Source organism: Trichechus manatus, unplaced genomic scaffold (genome assembly GCF_000243295.1).
Source record: "Trichechus manatus latirostris isolate Lorelei unplaced genomic scaffold, TriManLat1.0 scaffold00220, whole genome shotgun sequence".
Taxonomy (NCBI): domain Eukaryota; kingdom Metazoa; phylum Chordata; class Mammalia; order Sirenia; family Trichechidae; genus Trichechus; species Trichechus manatus.
In genome coordinates, this window is record NW_004444156.1 from 1,809,612 (window position 1) to 1,828,253 (window position 18,642).

An 18,642-nucleotide genomic window follows, 5' to 3' on the forward strand; every position below is an offset into this window, starting at 1 on the left:
AGGGTTTGTCTTTTGCTTTAGGATATGGTTTATCTTCATGAATGTTCCTTGTACACTTGAGAAAAATGTGTATTCTGCTGTTGTTGGGTGGTGAATTTTATGTATCTAGTTACTTGACAGTGTAAGGAGCCCTAGTTGTGCAGTGATTAAAGCACTCAGCTGCTAACTGAAAGGTCAGCTGTTTGAACCCACCAGCTGCCCAACCAGAGAAAGATGTGGCAGTCTGCTTCCACAGAGATTTAAAGCCTTGGAAACCATACGAGGCAGTTCTACTCTGTCCTGTAGGGTCGCTGTCAGTCAGAATTGACTCGGTGGCAGTGGGTTTTGGTTTGGTAGAGATACAGCAGTAAGACATGACCCCTTCCAAGAGTTTATTGGCTTATAGACAGTTTGGAGATAGATAAGAAATGAATGCATTTCTTATCAATGATGTAGAGTCCAGATGTTGAATAGAGTGACGTTGATTTTTTGAACCATCAGGCTTGTAGAAATGCTCCGAACATGAAAAAAATGGCTTACTGTGGAAGGGAGAGTAATACTGCTCTTTTAGTGAAGGAGCTGCCCAGATAAGATGACTTATGATTAGGTTGTTTATCATGCAGAAATAAAGGAAGATTCTGATTGACTTCCCTTTATTTATAAGGCTGGTCATTCTATGTAACAGTGGCATAGGAGAAATGTCGTGTAGCATTCACCAGCAAGTAGAATGATCAGAAAGGGAAAGAGAAATGGGAGGTGATGAGAAGTTACAGCTACGCACTAACAGCAAGGAAGACGTATGTGATGACTGGAAAAGCAGAAGATAAAATGGCGGGTGTTCTTAACAGTCTAGCTCTAGCTTAAGGAAACTCCTTTTATTAATTAAGTAATTAGTTAATTAATGAATTAGAGAGGCTTAGGGAGTTAGGGAGGAGTGAGGGAGAGGAGTAGTAGAGAACTCACAGAGTGCTTAGAATCTGCTTTGAAAACAGAGGTCTATGGGTAGAGTCAGCAATGTGCTGGGTTATGTGTGGGAGATCCTCTTTAGCTCAGCATTATTGATACTAGATAAAGACCACTTAAAGTAAATGCAACTAAAATAGAGTCACATATTGTAGTGAAGAGTGGAAAAAAAGGTTTAATTGGGATTTTACCTCAAAAAATGCAATTTAAAAGTTATTTTGTCTTGTATTTATCAGAATTTCAGTTGTATTTATAACGCTATGTTAATTCTGCAAGTAACTAATTTGGCAAGGCTGATAATTTTTCTGATGGAATTATATGCCAAATACTACCTGTATTTTATTGAATGCAAGATGCAACTGATTGAGAAACTCGTTGTTATTTTATATATGACTAAAAGAAAAAGAATGCGGCCAATTTAACTATGCTACAATCTTTTTTATTACTTAACCTTTGTAATTTTATACTTGATGAAATAACCTCTTTTAGATTTAGGGATTTTAATTATATAATTCTTCGCACACATAAGAAGGAAAATATGAATGGAATAAATTGGTAAAGGTATTTATTCCTAAGTCATTTAAAAAAAAATTGCTCATGCTTTCTCACATAATATTGTCCTCTGTGCCATCAATTGTATTGAAACTCCAACATTTCTTAAAAAAGTGTTCCAATTTTGTGTCTAAGATTTTCTTTTAAGGAGTCAATACCCAGTCTGTAAGTTTTGACGCTAACACTTACCAGAAGGCATCAATGGAAGCTTTTTAACAAAAAATGGGACCCGTAATTCTTCTGGAAAGAGCCATTAAGTGATTTTTGATTGAAACTTCGAGGTGCTAAAGTTGTCCAGTAATGGCACTGAGAAAAAAAAACAAAACAAAATTTATACATTATTCAGGCAATAACATTTACGTGCAACTACTGCTGGGCCAACGGGGATTGTAAGATGCCACTGAGTGTAAGATGCATTTCAGAGTTGTTAAAATGTAAAAAATGTACGTGGTAGAATTGATGAAAGATCATACACCCTCCAGTTGATGTATTACTCTTAGAGCTGTGTTATAAAAGAAAGCCATTTTTGCAGAAATGACCGAGGCTTTGTCAGTTTTCCAAAGACCATTTGTTAATTTTTTGATACCCAAATAGCTCTGAAGCGCCAACATTATCATTCTTGGCAGTTTTCTCTTACTCAGTTACTAACTTATCTACCATATTTGTAAATGACTTTGCATGTGATTTGAACAGTTTTCCAGTATCACTGTTATCATCTTTATGGAGTCCTTCATGTTTGGCAAGATTTGCTATTTCACTTGGCAATCAACTTGTATTAGATTTGCATTATATTGTCAAGTATTTACAGCATCCAACAATCTGGGAAAGATTTCCCAATAGGTACCTTGATCTGATGAGCGTGAAGAGAAACTGGTGTTAAGTGGAGATTGAGGGATATTTGGGGACTAATTTTACAGTGCTCGGTTCATTAATGCATAATATCAGGATATGACAACTTCTGCTTCTCAGTTTAACATTGTAACTGCTGAGATTTTCATATAACATCTGCACCTATATAGCATAGTACATTAATGGTTGTTTATAATAATGACCCTACATCTTCTAGAAAAAATGTCAATATCAGTGATTTAAGACCAAAAAAAAAAGAAACAAACCCATTGCCGTCGAGTTGATTCTGACTCATAGTGACCCTACAGTTTTTTCAGTGATAAATATTAATAACTACAATTTATACAATTTAAAACACGCATTTACACTGTGGTTTACTTTTATAACTCTTATAACCCCTCCTGAAATCTCCGTTTGTAAAAAATGAAGAGATGGAATCTTTTTTTTTTTTAATTTGTCAGCTGCCATGTGAATTTTATCAACTAAACATTCATTCTAAAAGATAAAGCACACTGTCATCTCAACTCGTCCTGTTGTGCTTTTCAGTTACGGGAGCAATGATATACCTGCAGTTTTTATTTTTATCGTGAAAATATGTACGACAAAACATTTGTCAGTCCAGCTTTTTCTGCACGTATATTTCAGTGGCAGTTTGATCAGTACTTTTTTATTAGCTGCCTTGGGAAGCCACTGTGAATTGTCACATTGTTTTTATGGCAAAATGCAGTCTTGTCCCCAGCCTATAAACAGGTGTTTGGAACATAAACAGTTTTTAGGTTGAATCGTAATTTAAAGAATTATTAATTTCAAAATATTTTATATACTTTTATATGAATTCAAAATTTTCCCTGTTCAAGTAATTTTTTTTTTTTAAATGCAGGTTGAGGAAACTCTAACAAGGAAGAATTCAAGCCAAATGTTTGCTTTTTAAAAATCTGCCCAGTATTGATAAATATTAACTGAACTTACTGAGACTCTAATCCTGACAATACCCCTCTGGGGTGGGGATTATGATTCCAATTGTATAGGTTTTGAAACTGGCTCAGAGTCATTGGTATTTTGCCCAAGATGACGTAGTATGTCTACAGGCAGGATGAAGCCCAGCATGTCTGGCGTTTCAGGCTGTACTTTTAACTAGTTTACTATGCTGACTGTTCCTTTTAACTTTCCATATTACTGTTTGCTTTTATTTAGGTAGAACTTGTAGACATGACTATATTATGGGGCAGAGGTAGGCAAACGTTTTCTGTAAAGGGCCAGATAGTAAATATTTTAGGTTTTGCAGGCCGTATGGTGTCTTACCCAACTACTCAACTCTGCGGTAGTAACAAAAGTCTGAACAAATGAGTGTATCTGCGTTTCAGTAAAACTTTATTTACAGTTCTAGATTTGGCCTGCGGACAGTAGTTTACTTATCATTGTTACACCAAAAAAAAAAAAAAAACCTATTGCTGTCAAGTCGATTCGACTCATGGAGACACGATAGGACAGAGCAGAACTGCCCCATAGGGTTTCCAAGGACCCCCTGGTGGATTCGAACTGCCGACCTTTGGGTTAGCAGCCCAGCTTTTACCACAGTGCCACCAGGGCTCCAATCATTGTTATAGAGTATCCTAAAAGTAAATTTGTTTTACAACACTGAGTTATTTGTTTTGAAGAGATTATTTTCAGTTCTTTAAATATTATTCCTTTATTATAATTTATAGTATTTTGATACATAGAGAAGAATATATGTAATATATGTGTACATTATAAAGGAAATTAATATACCCAAGAGGTAGAACAATAACAATAAATTCAGTCTTTGAACTCTTCCACAAACCAAGGGGTTGCTGAATTTTTTCTGTAAAGGACCAGATAGTGAGTTTCCTAGATTTTACAGGCCATACGGACTCTGTCACAACTACTCTACTCATAGAGAAAATTAAAGAAAATATGTAGTTGTAGAAAATACGCAGTTATAGAAAAGATGTAAATGAATCAGCGTGGCTGTGTTTCTATAAAACTTTATTTACGTACACTGAAATTTGAATTTCATATAATTTTCCCATGTCATGAAATTTTATTTTTCTTTTGATTTTTTTCTAGCATTTAAAAATGTAAAAACCTTTGTTAACTTACAGGCCATGTGAAAACAAGCAGTGGGCTAGATTTGGCTTGTGAAACATAGTTTGCCAACCTCTATCCTAAGCTGTTCCTCTGCCACACGCGACTATTATCCTGAATTTTGAATATATAATCCCTATGGGTTTTTTAAAATACTTTTCTTTTCCCACACATGCATATATGCCTAAACAATATATTGCTTATTTTTAAATAGCTTTATACAATTGTATCATATATAGAGAGATTGGGCCTTGCTTTTTTATCATTCAACATTCTTTTTCTAAGATTCATTCATGTAGTTGAGTATAACCAGTACCAGTTGCCGCCCAATCAATTTCAACTCAAGGCAACCCCGTGTAAGTCAGAGTAGAACTGTGCTCCGTAGGGTTTTAAATGACTGATCTTTCAGAAGTAGATCTCCAGACCTTTCTTCTGAGGCACCTCTGGATGGGCTCCAACCTCCATCCTTTCACACAGCAGCCAAGCGCATTAACTGTTGGCACTACTCAGGGACTCCGTAGTTGCGTATCCAAACCAAAAACCCATCGCCGTTGGGTCATTTTCCAACCATGGCAACCCAATAGGGTTTCCAAGGCTGTGAATGTTTACGAAAGCAGACTGCCACCTCTTTCTCTCATGGAGTAGCTGGTGGGTTTGAACCGCCGACTTTTGGTTAGCAGCCGACTGCTTTAACCACTGTGCCACCAGGGCTCCTTGTAGTTGGGCATAGCTGTGTAGTAGTCCACTGTGTAAACACACCACAATTCTGAATTCTTCTGTCATGGCATTTAGGTTGATTCCAGTCCCGCTCCGAACATTCCTGTGTGTCTCCTAATACACATGTGCAAGTTTTTCTTGGGTATCTGTTTTCTGAATTACATAATTCGGAATTATACAATAAATGACGAAGCGGTGTTACTTATTATTGTTATTTACTTATGCTAATGGAAAGTACCTTTTCAAAGTGCGGTTAAGTTAAATATTTCATTCGTTAATTTATTTAGTGTTAACACAAACATTTATTGACTGTAATATGTTAGGTTCTGTGCTAGCAGGATAGTATAAAATCAGCAATAAAGGAGATGGTCACCAGATAACAAAGCTAACCGGAATAGTATTGCATTGGTTCAGAAAACCAAACTGTCATTTGAACTGTTATTGTTGTTAATTGCCATTGAGTCGACTCTGACTCATGGTGACTTTGTGTATAACAGAACAAAACATTGTCCGGTCCTGTGCCAACTTAATGATCGTTGCTGTGTTTGAGTCTGTCATTGCAGCTATTATGGAGTGCCTTCCAACCTCGGGAGTTCATCTTCCAGCACTGTCTTAAACAGTATTCTGTTGTGATCCATAGGGTTTTTGTTTGCTAAATTTTGTAAGTAGATCATCACGTCTTTCTTCCTCGTCTCTCTCAGTCTGGAAGCTCAGCTGAAACCTGTCTACCGTGGGTAACCCTGCTGGTGTTTGAAATACTGGTGGCATAGCTTCCAGCATCATTTCAACACATAAGCCAGCACAGTACGACAAAATGACAGATGGGTGGTGATCATTGGAACTAAAGCTCAGAAGAGTAGGACAGAAGCTATGTTAAACCTAAACACAGCAACTACCCGCTAAAATACACATAGGATACATAGGAGACGTACATAGGATCAAGAGTCTTCCAACATAATAGCCAGGTTTCAGAACATAGTAAGAAATTAGGAGCCCTCATGCACAGTGGTTAAAGCACTCAGTTGCTAACCAAAAGTTTGGCAGGTCAAACCCACCACCCACTCCGCGGGAGAAAGATGTAGCAGTCTGCTTCCGTAAAGATTTACAGCCTTGGAAACCCTATGGGGCAGTTCTACTCTGTCCTGTAGGGTTGCTATGAGTTGAAATCGACTCGACGGCAGAGGGTTAATAAGAAATTGCTCATTATACCAAAACCCAGGAAAACCACAATTTGAATGAGAAAGGACTTTGAGCTAATACCACCACTGCCAAAATGCATCAAATGTTGGAATAATCTGATGAGGATTTTAAAGCTGCTGTCATAAAAATGCTTCAGCAATCAATTATAAATTTTCGTTAAATGAGTGAAAAAAAAAAAACACAAGGAAAATCTCAGCCAACAAATAGAAGTTATGAAAACCAAATGTAATTTGTAGAACTCAAAAATACACTAAATGAAATTTAAAAACTCACTGGATGGATTCAGTAGTAAAGATGACACAAGACAGTCAGTGAATGTAAAGACAGATCAGTTGTATTTACTCCGTCTGAACAACAGAGAGAAAAAAGACTTAAAAAAAGTAAAAAAAAGATCAGAGTCTAAGAGACCTATGGGAAAATAACAAAAGATTCACCATTTGTATCACTGGAGTCCCAAAGGAGAAGAGAAACAGTGTGGGACTAAAACAGAAAGTATTTGAAGAAATAATGGCTGAAAACTCCCCAAATTTGGTGAAAAACAAAGGGTTATCTGTGGATTCAAAGCTGAGAAAACTCCAAAACAGGATAAACTCAAAGAAGTGCACGCTAAGAGACATCGTAATTAAACTTCTGAAAACAAAAGATAAAAAAAAATAATAATCTTTCAAACCAGAGAGAAATGACATATTACCTGTAAAGCAATACCAGTTTCAATGACAACAGATTTCTTACCTGAAACCGTGGAGTCCAGAAAGAACAGGCATAACATTTTTCAAAAGCTGAAGAAAAACTGTCAACCCTGAGGCCTGTGTATGGTGAAACTATGTTTTATTAATAGGGGGGAAATAGTGACATTCTCAAACAAAGGAAAACTAAGAGGATTTGTTGCTAGGAGAGCAAATAAAATTACTAGATACAAAGAGCGAGACAAAGACATTGTATTACATAACAAAAGGATCAGTTCACCAACAAGATATTACAACCCTAAATCTGCATGCAACAAGCACTTGAGCTTCAAAATATATGAAACAAAAAACTAATAGAGGTAAAAGGAGAAATAAATCCACAATATAGTTGGGGGCTTCAACACTCCACTTTCAGCTTTTGATAGAACTACTAGACAGAAAATTAGAAAAGATACAGAAGAACTCAACATCACTATCAACCATCAAGATCTAATTTAATGTATGGAACACCCAACAATAGCAGGATATACGTTTTTTTCCCAAGGATCAAAGGAACATTTACCAACATAGACCATATACAGGGTCATAAAACAAACCTTAACACATTTAGAAGAATTAAAATCATACAAAGTATGTTCTCTGAACATAATAGAATCAAGCTAGAAATCAGTAACAGAAAGATAACATGAAAATCTCCAAATACTTGGGATGTAAACAACATACTTTTAAATAATCCATTGATCAAAGAGGAAATCTCAAAGGGAACAAACAAACATAGAATTGACTGAAAATAAACACACAACAAACATCAGAATTTCTGGGATGCAGCTAAAGAAGTGCTGTGAGAGAAATTCATAGCAGTAAAGAAGAAAGGTCTCAAATCTATAAGTACTTGAGGAGCTAGAAAAAGAAGAGTAAAATAAACCCAAAGCAAGCAGAACAAAATAATTAAGAACAGAATTAAAAGTGAAATTTTAAACAGGGAAACTACTGAAAAAATTAATGAAACAAAAAGTTCTTAGAAAAAAATGAATATAATGGATAAATCTCTGGCAAGACTGACAAAGAGAAAAAGAGAAAAGACACAAATCACTAATACCAGGAATGAAACAGAGGATTTTACTATATATCTTTTAGCCATTAAAAGGATAATAAAGAAACAAACAATGTTACACTCATAAATTCAACAGCTTACAAGAAAATGACCAATTCTTCAAAAACCATAAACCACTAAAACTTAGCCAAGATGAAATGGATGACCTGAATATCCCTGTAACTATTGGAGAAATTAAATTTGTAATTGAAAAGCTGTTGAAAAAGAAATATCCAGGCCTAGATGGTTTCACTGGAGAATTTTCCCAAACATTCAAAGGAGAATTTGTATAATAACAAATTTATATAACCTCTTCCAGAAAATAGAAGAGAAGGGACCACTTCCCGACTCATTTTATGAAGCCAGTATTACTCTAATACCAAAACCAGAAAAAGATAGCACAAAAAGGAAAACTATAGACCCATATCTCTCAAATTTTGATGCAAAAATCCTCAGCAAAGTTTCAGCATATTGATTCCAGCTACAACCAAATGAGATTTAGTCAGCAATACAAGGCTGTTTGAACAATTGAAAATCAGTGCCATCCACCATGTTGACTGAAGAAGAAAAATCACAATCATATAGGTTGATGGCAAAAAATCATTTCACAAAACTCAGTACCCATTCATGAGAAAAGCTATCGGTACACTAGAAATTAGAAGGTAACTTCCTCAACCTCATAACATCAACAATAAATCTTATAGGTGGAAGTTTACTCAAAACATACTTACAGGTGGAAAGCAATGTTTTCCTTCTACAATCAGGGAAAAGACAAGGATGTTTTCTCTCACCCCTCTTATTCAACGTAGTCCTGGAAGTTGTAACCACTGCAATAAGGTAAGAAAAAGAAATTTAAAAAAATACACACACACACACACACACACACACACACATACACACACACACACACACAGAGTTGTCCTTCGGTATGCATGGGAATTTGTTCCAGGCCCCACCTGGATACCAGAATCCGTGGATGCTCAAGCCCGTTATATAAAATGGCATACTATTTGCATATAACCTACGCAAATCCTCTGGTATACTTTAAATCATCTCTACTTATAATACCTAATACAATGTAAATGCTATGTAAATAGTTGTATTGTTTAGGGAATAATGGTAAGAAAAAAAGGTGTTTTTTTTTTCCTCTCTCTTTCAGATATTTTCGATCTGCAGTTGGTTGAATCCGCAGATGCAGAACTTGTGAATACAGAGATCTGACTGTACAGACTTGAAAAGAAGAAATAAAACTATTTCTATTTCCCATTGATGTAATCATGTACTTAGAAAATCTCCAGGAATAGCCAAAAAACAAAAACAAAAAACTAGAACTCAGCATATTCACAGGATACAAGATCAACACTCAAAAATAATCAATTGCATTTTTATGAATTTACAACAAGTGGAAAACTGTGTAAAAAAATGCAATACCATTTACAAGTGCTCCATAAGGGAGAAAAATTCAACAAAACGTGCAGGATCTGTATGATTAACATGTCAAAATACCTATGAAATAAATCATGGAAGAACGAAATACTTGGAGAGAAATACCATATTCATGTTGAAAGACTCAATAACGAAGACAAGTCTTAAATTGACGTATAAATTTAACACAGTTTCTACCAGAATATTGGCGAAGTTTTTTATAGAGAAGCTTATACTAAAATTCGTATGGAAAAGGAAAGGTCTTAGAACAGACAAAACAATTTTGAAAAAGAAGAATGAAGTAGGAGGAATGACTTTTCCTATTAAGGCTTACTTATAGCTACATTAATGAAGACAGTATAGTACTGGCAGACGGATAGACTGATAGATAAGTGGAACAGTATGGAGAACCCCAAATTAGATCCGCACAAAGATGCCCAATTGATTTTTGACAAGCAAAAACAATCCAACAGAGGAGGGAAAGCCCTTTCAATAAATAGTGCTGGGGAATTGGACATCCATAGGCAAGAAATGAATCTCAGCCTAAGCTCACATCTTATAAAACAATTAAAACATATTATGGACTTAAATGTAAAACATAAAACTGTAAAATTTCTAGGGGAAAAAAAGAAAAGTTTGGGGCCTAGGACAAGGCATAGAGTTCTTAGACTTGACACGAAAGCGCTATCCTTAAAAGGAAAAGATGATAAACTGAACTTAATGGAAATTAAAATTTTTTGCTCTGTGAAAGACCCTATTAAGAGAAAGAAAATGCAAATGACAAAGTGGGAGAAAATATTGGCAAAACACATGTCAAGTAAAGGACTTGTATTTAGAACATGTAAGAACCGTCTAAACTCAACATTAACAAAGCAAAGAATACTGTTAGAAAATAGGCAAAGAACATGCCAGACAGTTCATTGAACGGGATGTACAAACGGCAGATAAGCACATGGAAGGATGTTCAACATCATTAGCCATTAGAGAAATGCAAATTGAAACCACAGTGAGGTTATCACTACACACCTGTCAAACCCAACCAAAAAACCTGTTCCCATTGAGTCGATTTCGATTCATAGCGACCCCATGGGACAGAGTAGAACTGCCCCATAGAGTTTCCAGGGAGCACCTGGTGGATTCGAACTGCCGACCTTTTGGTTAGTAGCTGTAGCGCTTAACCACTGCGCCACCAGGGTTTCCACACACCTATCAGAGTGGCTAAAATAAAAAATAAGTTGTTAATGCCAAATGCTGACGTGGATGTGGAGAAACTTGATCACCAATACATTGCTGATGGGAATGTGAAGCTGTACGGTCACTGTAAAATAGTTTGGCAGTTCCTTTAAAAATGTATTACCATCCTTTGCGGCAGTTGCAGATGAAGACTTATTTTCACTCATAGTCTTGTACATGAATGTTCACAGCAGCTGCGTTCATAATAGCCAAGAACTTGAAAGTACCCAGATGTCTTAATGGGGAAATGGATGAGCTAAGTGCGGTATATCCATTCAATGGAAAACTACTCAAGAATAAAAGAAGAATTAACTATTGATGGATGCAGCAACTTGGGTGGACCTCAAAAAAATTATACTGAGTGAAAACAGTCTCAAAAAGATACATAATGTATGATTTTCCATGTTGTTAGGTACTATCGAGTCGGCTCTGACTCATAGCAACCCTGTGTATAACAGAACAAAACGTTGCTCAGTCCTATGTCATTCTCACAATTGTTGCTATGTTGAGCCCATTGTTGCAGGCACTGTGTCAATCCAGTTTGTTCAGAGTCTTCCTCTCTTTTGCTGATCTTCTACTTTATCAAGCATGATATCCTTCTCCAGGGATTGGTCCCTCCTGATAACATGTCCAAAGTAAGCAAGAGGAAATCTCGCCATCCTTGCTTCTAAGGAGCATTCTGGCTGTACTCTTCCAAGACAGATTTGTTCGTTCTCTTGGCGAAAAAAAAAACAAACCTGTTGCCGTCGAGTCGGTTCTGACTCATAGCGACCCTATAGGACAGAGTCGAATTGCCCCCAAAGGGTTTCCTAGGAGCAGCTAGTGGATTTGAACTGCCAACCTTTTGGTTAGCAGCCAAGCTCTTAGCCACTGCCCCAGCAGGGCTCCCGTTCTTTTGGCAGTCCATAGTATATTCAGTACTCTTCACCAACACCACATACTCCCCTATAACTCTGTAGCTATTCCCGTATGTCTTTTCATAATTCATCTCCCATCTCTTGGCCTGACCCTGCCTGTTTCTTATCTTCCTTTACTTCCCCTACTCTCTGACCTGTATCACAAAAGTTCAGATATATTATACACACATACACAGACACATAAACGCACATGTAAAACATTCACGAAATAACAGTTATATAGATGGAGATCAGGTTAGTGGTTGACAGAGGTTAGTCATTGGGAGAGTCACTGTGGCTCTGAATGCTTATGGTGATAGTACAGTTAGGTATCTTGATTATGATGGTGGTTCCATGAAGCTACACATGTGATAAAAATGCATAGATTACACACAGACACACAAATGTGGCATGTATAGTAGTGAAATCTCTATGGTTTGTACTAGTGTTGGTTTTGCTGGCGTAGTGGTTAAGAACTCAGCTGCTAACCAAAAGGTCGGGAGTTTGAACCCACCAGCCACTCCCTGGAAGCCCTGTGGAGCAGTTCTACTCTGTCCTGTAGGGTTGCTATGAGTCGGAGTTGACTCGGCGGCGACGGATTTTTTGGTTTATAGTTATGCAAGATGCTAAAACTGGGAGAGGCTAGGTGAAGGGTGCATCGGACTTCCCTGTACATTTCTGTTCACCTTGCTGTGAACCTAAAATTATTTCATACTAAAAAGTTAAATTAAAAAAAAACAAAAAACTTCAGAGTGACTAATTCTTCACTTATATTTTTCAAAGACCATAAAGGGAAGATATAGACTGTAGCGATACTTCTTAAAATACTCAGTTCTCCACCACATACCCACCCCATTGCCACTGAGTCAGTTCTGACTCAAAGCGACCCTATATGACAGAGGAGAACTGCCCCCATAGGGTTTCCAAGGCTGTAATCTTTCTGTGGAACCAGATCGCCACGTCTCTCTCCTGAGGTGTGGCTGATGGGTTCGAGCCGCTGACCTTTGGGTTAGCAGCTGAACACTTAACCACTGTGGCACCAGGGCTCCAAGGTAGAAACTAAAAGGTTAAATTATAGAATTATTAGAAGCTTGTTGTTGGTAGGTGCTGTTGAGTCAGTTTCAACTCATAGCCACCCCATGGGACAGTAGAACTGCCCCATAGGGTTTTCTAGGTTGTAATCTTTATGGGAATAGATGACAAGGTCTTTCTCCTGCGGAGCTGCTGGGTGGGTTTTGAACTCCCAACCTTTTGATTAGCAGCCAAGCGTTTAACTGTTATGCCACCAGGACTCCTTTATTAGAAGGTGGAATTGGTAATTCCTGGCAGTCAATTGTACATAGCAGATAAGAGAGAGGAGGCAAAGATAACTGAGGTTGCTAACTTTGGTGGCTGATCGTGATCAGTAACTGAGATAGGAATAAGATCATGTAGTAAAAACATTGATGAAGTGAGGTTTCTGAATTGTTTGGGGTAGATATGCTACATAAGAGTGGAGTTTTCTAGATGTCAGTTAAATATACCCAGAATTCTCTAGTTCAAGGGAAAGGCCTGTGAGGTTGGTTGAGATTTAGGAATTGGCAGCGTATGTTAAAGCCCAGGGGAAGAGAAGAGAAGGAGGACTTGAGAAGGAAACTCTGGAGAACATTTAGTGATGAACCAAGGAAGAGAGGCGCCCGTGAAAATACCGAAGGCTGGGAGAACCCGCGCTAGAGGGCTGTTATAAATACTGGAAAAGAAGAGGGGCTGTTTGTTGGGTTGTTTTATAGACTATTATGAATATTTTCATTTATATAGTCGGTCAAGAGTAATGTTTTTACGGAATATTAAGTGAATATGGGAAGTAACTCAGGATATAATATTAAGTGAAAATCAGGGTAGCTATGGTAGAATATTTTGTAAAAATAAACATATGTATTCATATGTATGCATAGAAGGAAATTTGGAAGGGAATAGCCTTAAACTGTAAGCTTCTCAGATGGTAGAATTGTGATTGATTTATATTCTCTTTATAAATTGTTCACAGTGAACTTATTCTGTTATGAGAGAAAAGTGTATATAAATTAAATTGATTTAGTCAAAACTGATTTCCAGTTGAAATGTTAAGTTTAAAAATCGCTGAAAACGGTCCATCTGAATTTTGACATAGAAGGACATTGTTGACCTTGGAGAGAAAAGTTTCATAGGCATGGTGGGATCAGAAACCAGTTTGCAGTGGGTTAAAAAAATGAATGGAAAGCAGGAAAATGGACAATCAACATAAAAAGTACTATGCTTTCAACAAGCTGGTAAAAATGTAACGTTTATTGGCAACAGACAGGGAAGTGGGTCTGAGATGATTGTTTTTAAGTTGAAAGGAACCTGAAGCATGCTTTTGTGCTGAAGGAAGAAAAAGTAGATAATTTGACAATGTGATACTTTTATTGAAGGATGTTAATAATTTCTAATAAGGAGATACAGTCCATTATCATTATTTATGGTAGTTTTGTTCTAGAGTTGCCCCAAACACTGTATTAGTGAATATGGAACCATTGCTTCTGGGGAAATACGGAGTTAGGTACTTGGCAACACTTTAGTTAGCCAGTCAATACATAACCTTATTCTACAGGTGTTTCTGTTTAAAGAGGCCTTATTTAAATATTTGTTTATTCATTAACACTGAACTCATGACCAGCATCTCTATAACTCGTGCCTAAGGGAGGCATGTCTAACACACAGATCTTCTCCTGAAGGTATAGCACAGCCTTCTGGTGCCTAGGAACATTAGCCAGCACCTCAGTACTGTGCTGGGGTGCCAACAAAAAGTACAAAAGAGCAGAAAACATGGCATTAACTAGACCACGAGAAGGACTCTTGGTTACGGTATGAGAGGTGGCAAGGCAGGACAATATCAAATCACCTTGTTCAGCCTCAGCTGGAAGCGTGTGCAGCGGGCGACTCAAATGTTTCGCTGCTCTATGCATGTCCACATGTGGCCATCAAAGCGCCACAAGTATTGACGTTAGGGTCGCAAAAAAACTTCAGCAGCTAGACAAACTGGCAAATAATGATTGATGTTAAGGTTGCAAATAAAATTTAACAACTAGGCAAATCCACAAATAATGAGAATCAACTATAGTTCCATGTTTTTGATAAACTATGTTCAAACATGAGTCGGTGATGGGCTATGATCATTTGTAGTATAGCAACAGGACCTGCCTGAGTGCAAAGAGTTTGCATTAGATCTTGCAATTAATATACAACACATTTGTTGAATTCAGAAGCAGTGAGCTCAGATGTTTTATTGTGTGTGTATTTAGTACATAAACAAACGTCTGTGTAATAGATTGGTGCTTTGTGGAGGAAATAATTTGATTTGAGGTTTAGCTAATCTCCAAAGCAGTGTTAAAAACCTGTTTATGTAAATGCCTAATAAAAACATAGCTGGTCTGTGTTTTCAATAAGTGTGTTTTGGGTTTAATTGCTTCCTTCTGTTATCACTGAATGCATTTGTTAAATTGATATCGAAACATGCTAGGTTTTGTTATCAGAGTTTATGCGCTAGAAATGATCAGTGTTTGCCAAAAGAAATGAAGTGGCACCTGGATATTCCTAGATAGGATGATGATGTGGCCTTAGTCGTTCTTAAACTTAGTACATTAAATGATGAACAGGGATTCCTGCAAAACCTGGCAGCTCTGTATGGAGGCAGGTCCAGCTCTTCAAGAGGAGGGAAGCCGAGAAACAGTGAGGAAGAGGTATGCTTCCTGCATGTTCTCTCCCGCCGCCACACAGCCGTCTTTGAGTTTATTGCCTGCTTTTCTTGCATGGTTTAAATTCTTAACAAGTATTGGAAGATTTTGTGGGTCTGTAGGGACCTCTTAATATGTTTTGACTGACATACTGTGTCATAATTTTGCCCTATAACTGCTCTTCAGTATTCTCAGTTGAATTTCTTTTCTTTTGGTAAAAGTTTAAAAGTACAATGTACTTCTTTTCAGAAATAAGTTGATCTAAATTAAACACTTAAAAGCAAATATACCATTTTTCATTAATCAAATTTTTTATTTCATGTTTTCAGATTAACACTTTTTCTTAAATCTATATTTATATATATGTGTGTGTGTGTGTATATAGCAGTAAAAATGTGGATAGGTTTTCTATTAAATTAATATGTTGCTTTTTTTTTTTTCCTTGCAGGTTTATCTGGCAAGGCTAAGACAAATAAGACTACAGAATTTCAATGAGCGCCAACAGATCAGAGCCAAACTTCGTGGTGAAAAGGCAGGTTGAAAATCAATTTTTTAAAAAGTAATTGGATGACATTATAATATATTAAGATTAAACATGTTTGTGCCACTAATGCGAAAATAAAAAGTGATGAAGAAGTGAAAGTGAGAGGGCAGAAACTATACAGTTAAAGTAAATCTTATTTGTGTGATTTAGAATTAATAAGACCATTTGTTCTTGAGGAATTGAGAGTGGAAATTATAAGTAGTGCCCGAGGAGGAATAAAAGTATGTTTTATACCATCCTGTTTTTATCTTTTTGTCCCATTGTCCCTAAGGGTTGATAGTTGTGGAGAGTTCATTTGTAGCCATGGGAGAAAATGAACAACACTGAGTGACTCCCGGTTTCCGAACTCAGTACATACATCTCGTCCTCCATGGAGCTCTGCCCTGGGTGCGATAGTCCCGTCCTGAATAGTTTGCTGATCTGCTTATTTTTCAGAAAGAAGCTGATAACTTCGAAGGACAAGAAGGGAGTGAAGAGGCTGACATGAGGCGCAAAAAGATTGAAGCATTTAAGGTATAGACTAAATACGATGCAGGTTTTTTGTTTTGTTTTCGAAAAAAATTGAAACCTGAGATACAGATTTATGTTCTTGCATAGTTAAGTCACTTTACTCTCTTACCCTAATTTTTCTTCCTGTCTCTATCCCTCACTTTTTGGTTTTTTGAAAAATAGCATTTTTCACTTTTTATATCACATAACGTATGAACAACAATTAGATGAAACCACAGCATAAGTAAGTACATGAAGCTATCACACAGGTAACCTTAAAAAGAAAAAAGTAGATGAAAATTACACAATTGTCCACTTCTTTGAAGATCAATAAAATGAAGCCCAGGTATAATCATCACTGTGTTAACTTTTCTGTTAGAATGTACCTGTATCTGTTTACATTCAATAAATATTTACTGAGTACTTGCTGTGCGAGTGAGCTTACATTCTGATTCTGGAAACATTGGAGCCCCCCTCCCATCTTTTTTGGCTAAAAAAGATGTAGTATCTTTGTAGACCTGAAAAAATGCTAAACGCTTCTCTGTGATAACTAAGTTTGTGATTTTTTTTGTTTCCAGTCCCAAGCAAGTGCACGCGCAGCGATACTAAAGGAACAACTAGAGCGGAAGAGAAAGGAAGCGTATGAGAGAGAAAAGAAGGTGTGGGAGGAGCACGTAAGATGGAGCGCTTTTGTTTTTATATTTTATTGTTTTTTTGGTGGAGGTTTGCGGAGCGAAGTAGCTTCCCATTCAGCAAGTTGTACACGAAATGTTCCAAGACGTCGGCTGCAGTCCCCTCAATGTGTCAGCACTCTCCCCATTTCTGCTGCAGGTTTCCCATTACCTTTAGCCTGGTTTATCTATCCTTGCAGCCTCCTCGTCTTTGCTTTGGGGCATATGTTGCCCTTTCGGTCTCGTGTAATTAACTCTTCTAGGGAGCTTGTTCCCCTCGGGTGTTCCTGTTTATTTTGTAGGCCTGTCCATTGTTTGGCTGAAAGGTCGTCTCCGGGAATGGCTTCCTTCCGTGTTAGAAGGATGTCTTAGGGCCATAGCCTTGGGGGTTCCTCCAGTCTCTATCAGACCAGTAAGTTCTGGTCTTTTTTATGGATTTCATTTTTGTTCAATGTTTTTCTCCCACTCTGCCCAGAACCCTCTATAGTGATCCTAGTCAGAGCAGTTGGTAGTGGTAGTCGGGCACCATCTAGTTCTTCTGTTCTCGGGGTCATGTAGGCTGTGGTTCAAGTGGTCCATTAGTCCTTTGGAGTAATTGCTCCCCTGAGCCTTTGGTTTTCTTCACTCCCGTTTGCTCCAGCCAGGATGAGACCAATAGTTACATCTTACTTAGGTGGCTGCTTGCAAGCCTTTAAGATCCTAGATGCTATTCATAAAGTGGGATGTAGAATATTTTCTTTATGAACTATGTTATGCCAGTTGACATAGATGTCCCCTGAGTCTATGGTCCTCAGACTTTAAGCCTAGTAACTTTGCCCTGTGAGGTGTTTGGTTATGTCTAGGAAGTTTCCATGACTATGCCCCTTGTGGGTTCTGTTGTCTATGTTAATATACATGCAGCATTTACAAATGTGTATGTAGAAATATTCACAGCCCAACCTATATCAGCAGGTGGGTGTGCTCCCTTGCACCCTCCGTCTCCTCTTTAGCATACCTCGATACCTGTATATCCATTCATAGATTATTATTTGTTCATGCTGTCGTTGTAGGGTTGTCTGTGTTACGGTAAGTACTGGGATTGCCGTTTCTTCTTGTGTTCCTCTCAGTGCCTTCCTTTGCCTTGGTCCTGTTGTCCTGACTTCTCCCCTATTGTGTAATGTCTTTCCGTTTACACATCTTCTTTCTAGTTGGTTAGCACATTTTTTTTTTTTTTCATTTTTGAATTTTTTTTAATAATTTTTTTATTGCACTTTAGATGAATTAGATGAAGGTGTATAGAACAAATAGCTTCTCATTAAACATTTAGTACACATACTGTTTTATGACATTGGTTAACAACCCCACGACATGTCAACACTCTCCCTTCTCGACCTTGGGTTCCCTGTTACCAGCTTTCCTGTCCCCTCCTGCCTTGTAGTCCTTGTCCCTGGGCTGGTGTGCCCCATTAGTTTCGTTTTGTTCTGTGGGGCTGTCTAATCTTTGGCTGAAGAGTGACCCTTGGGAGTCAC

General features: G+C 37.5%; 1 protein-coding gene across 6 annotated transcripts in view; it reads left to right on the plus strand.

Annotated features, from left to right (window-relative positions):
- NEK1 (NIMA related kinase 1) overlaps positions 1-18,642 on the plus strand; it is a 170,868-nt gene that overhangs the window by 87,084 nt on the left and 65,142 nt on the right. For all 6 annotated transcript variants that reach the window (XM_023742846.1, XM_023742844.1, XM_023742845.1 and 3 more), the window contains 3 exons: positions 15,879-15,962; positions 16,410-16,487; positions 17,042-17,137. In XM_023742846.1, the coding sequence (XP_023598614.1) occupies positions 15,879-15,962; positions 16,410-16,487; positions 17,042-17,137 (258 nt within the window). The remainder of the gene's footprint in view (positions 1-15,878; positions 15,963-16,409; positions 16,488-17,041; positions 17,138-18,642) is intronic.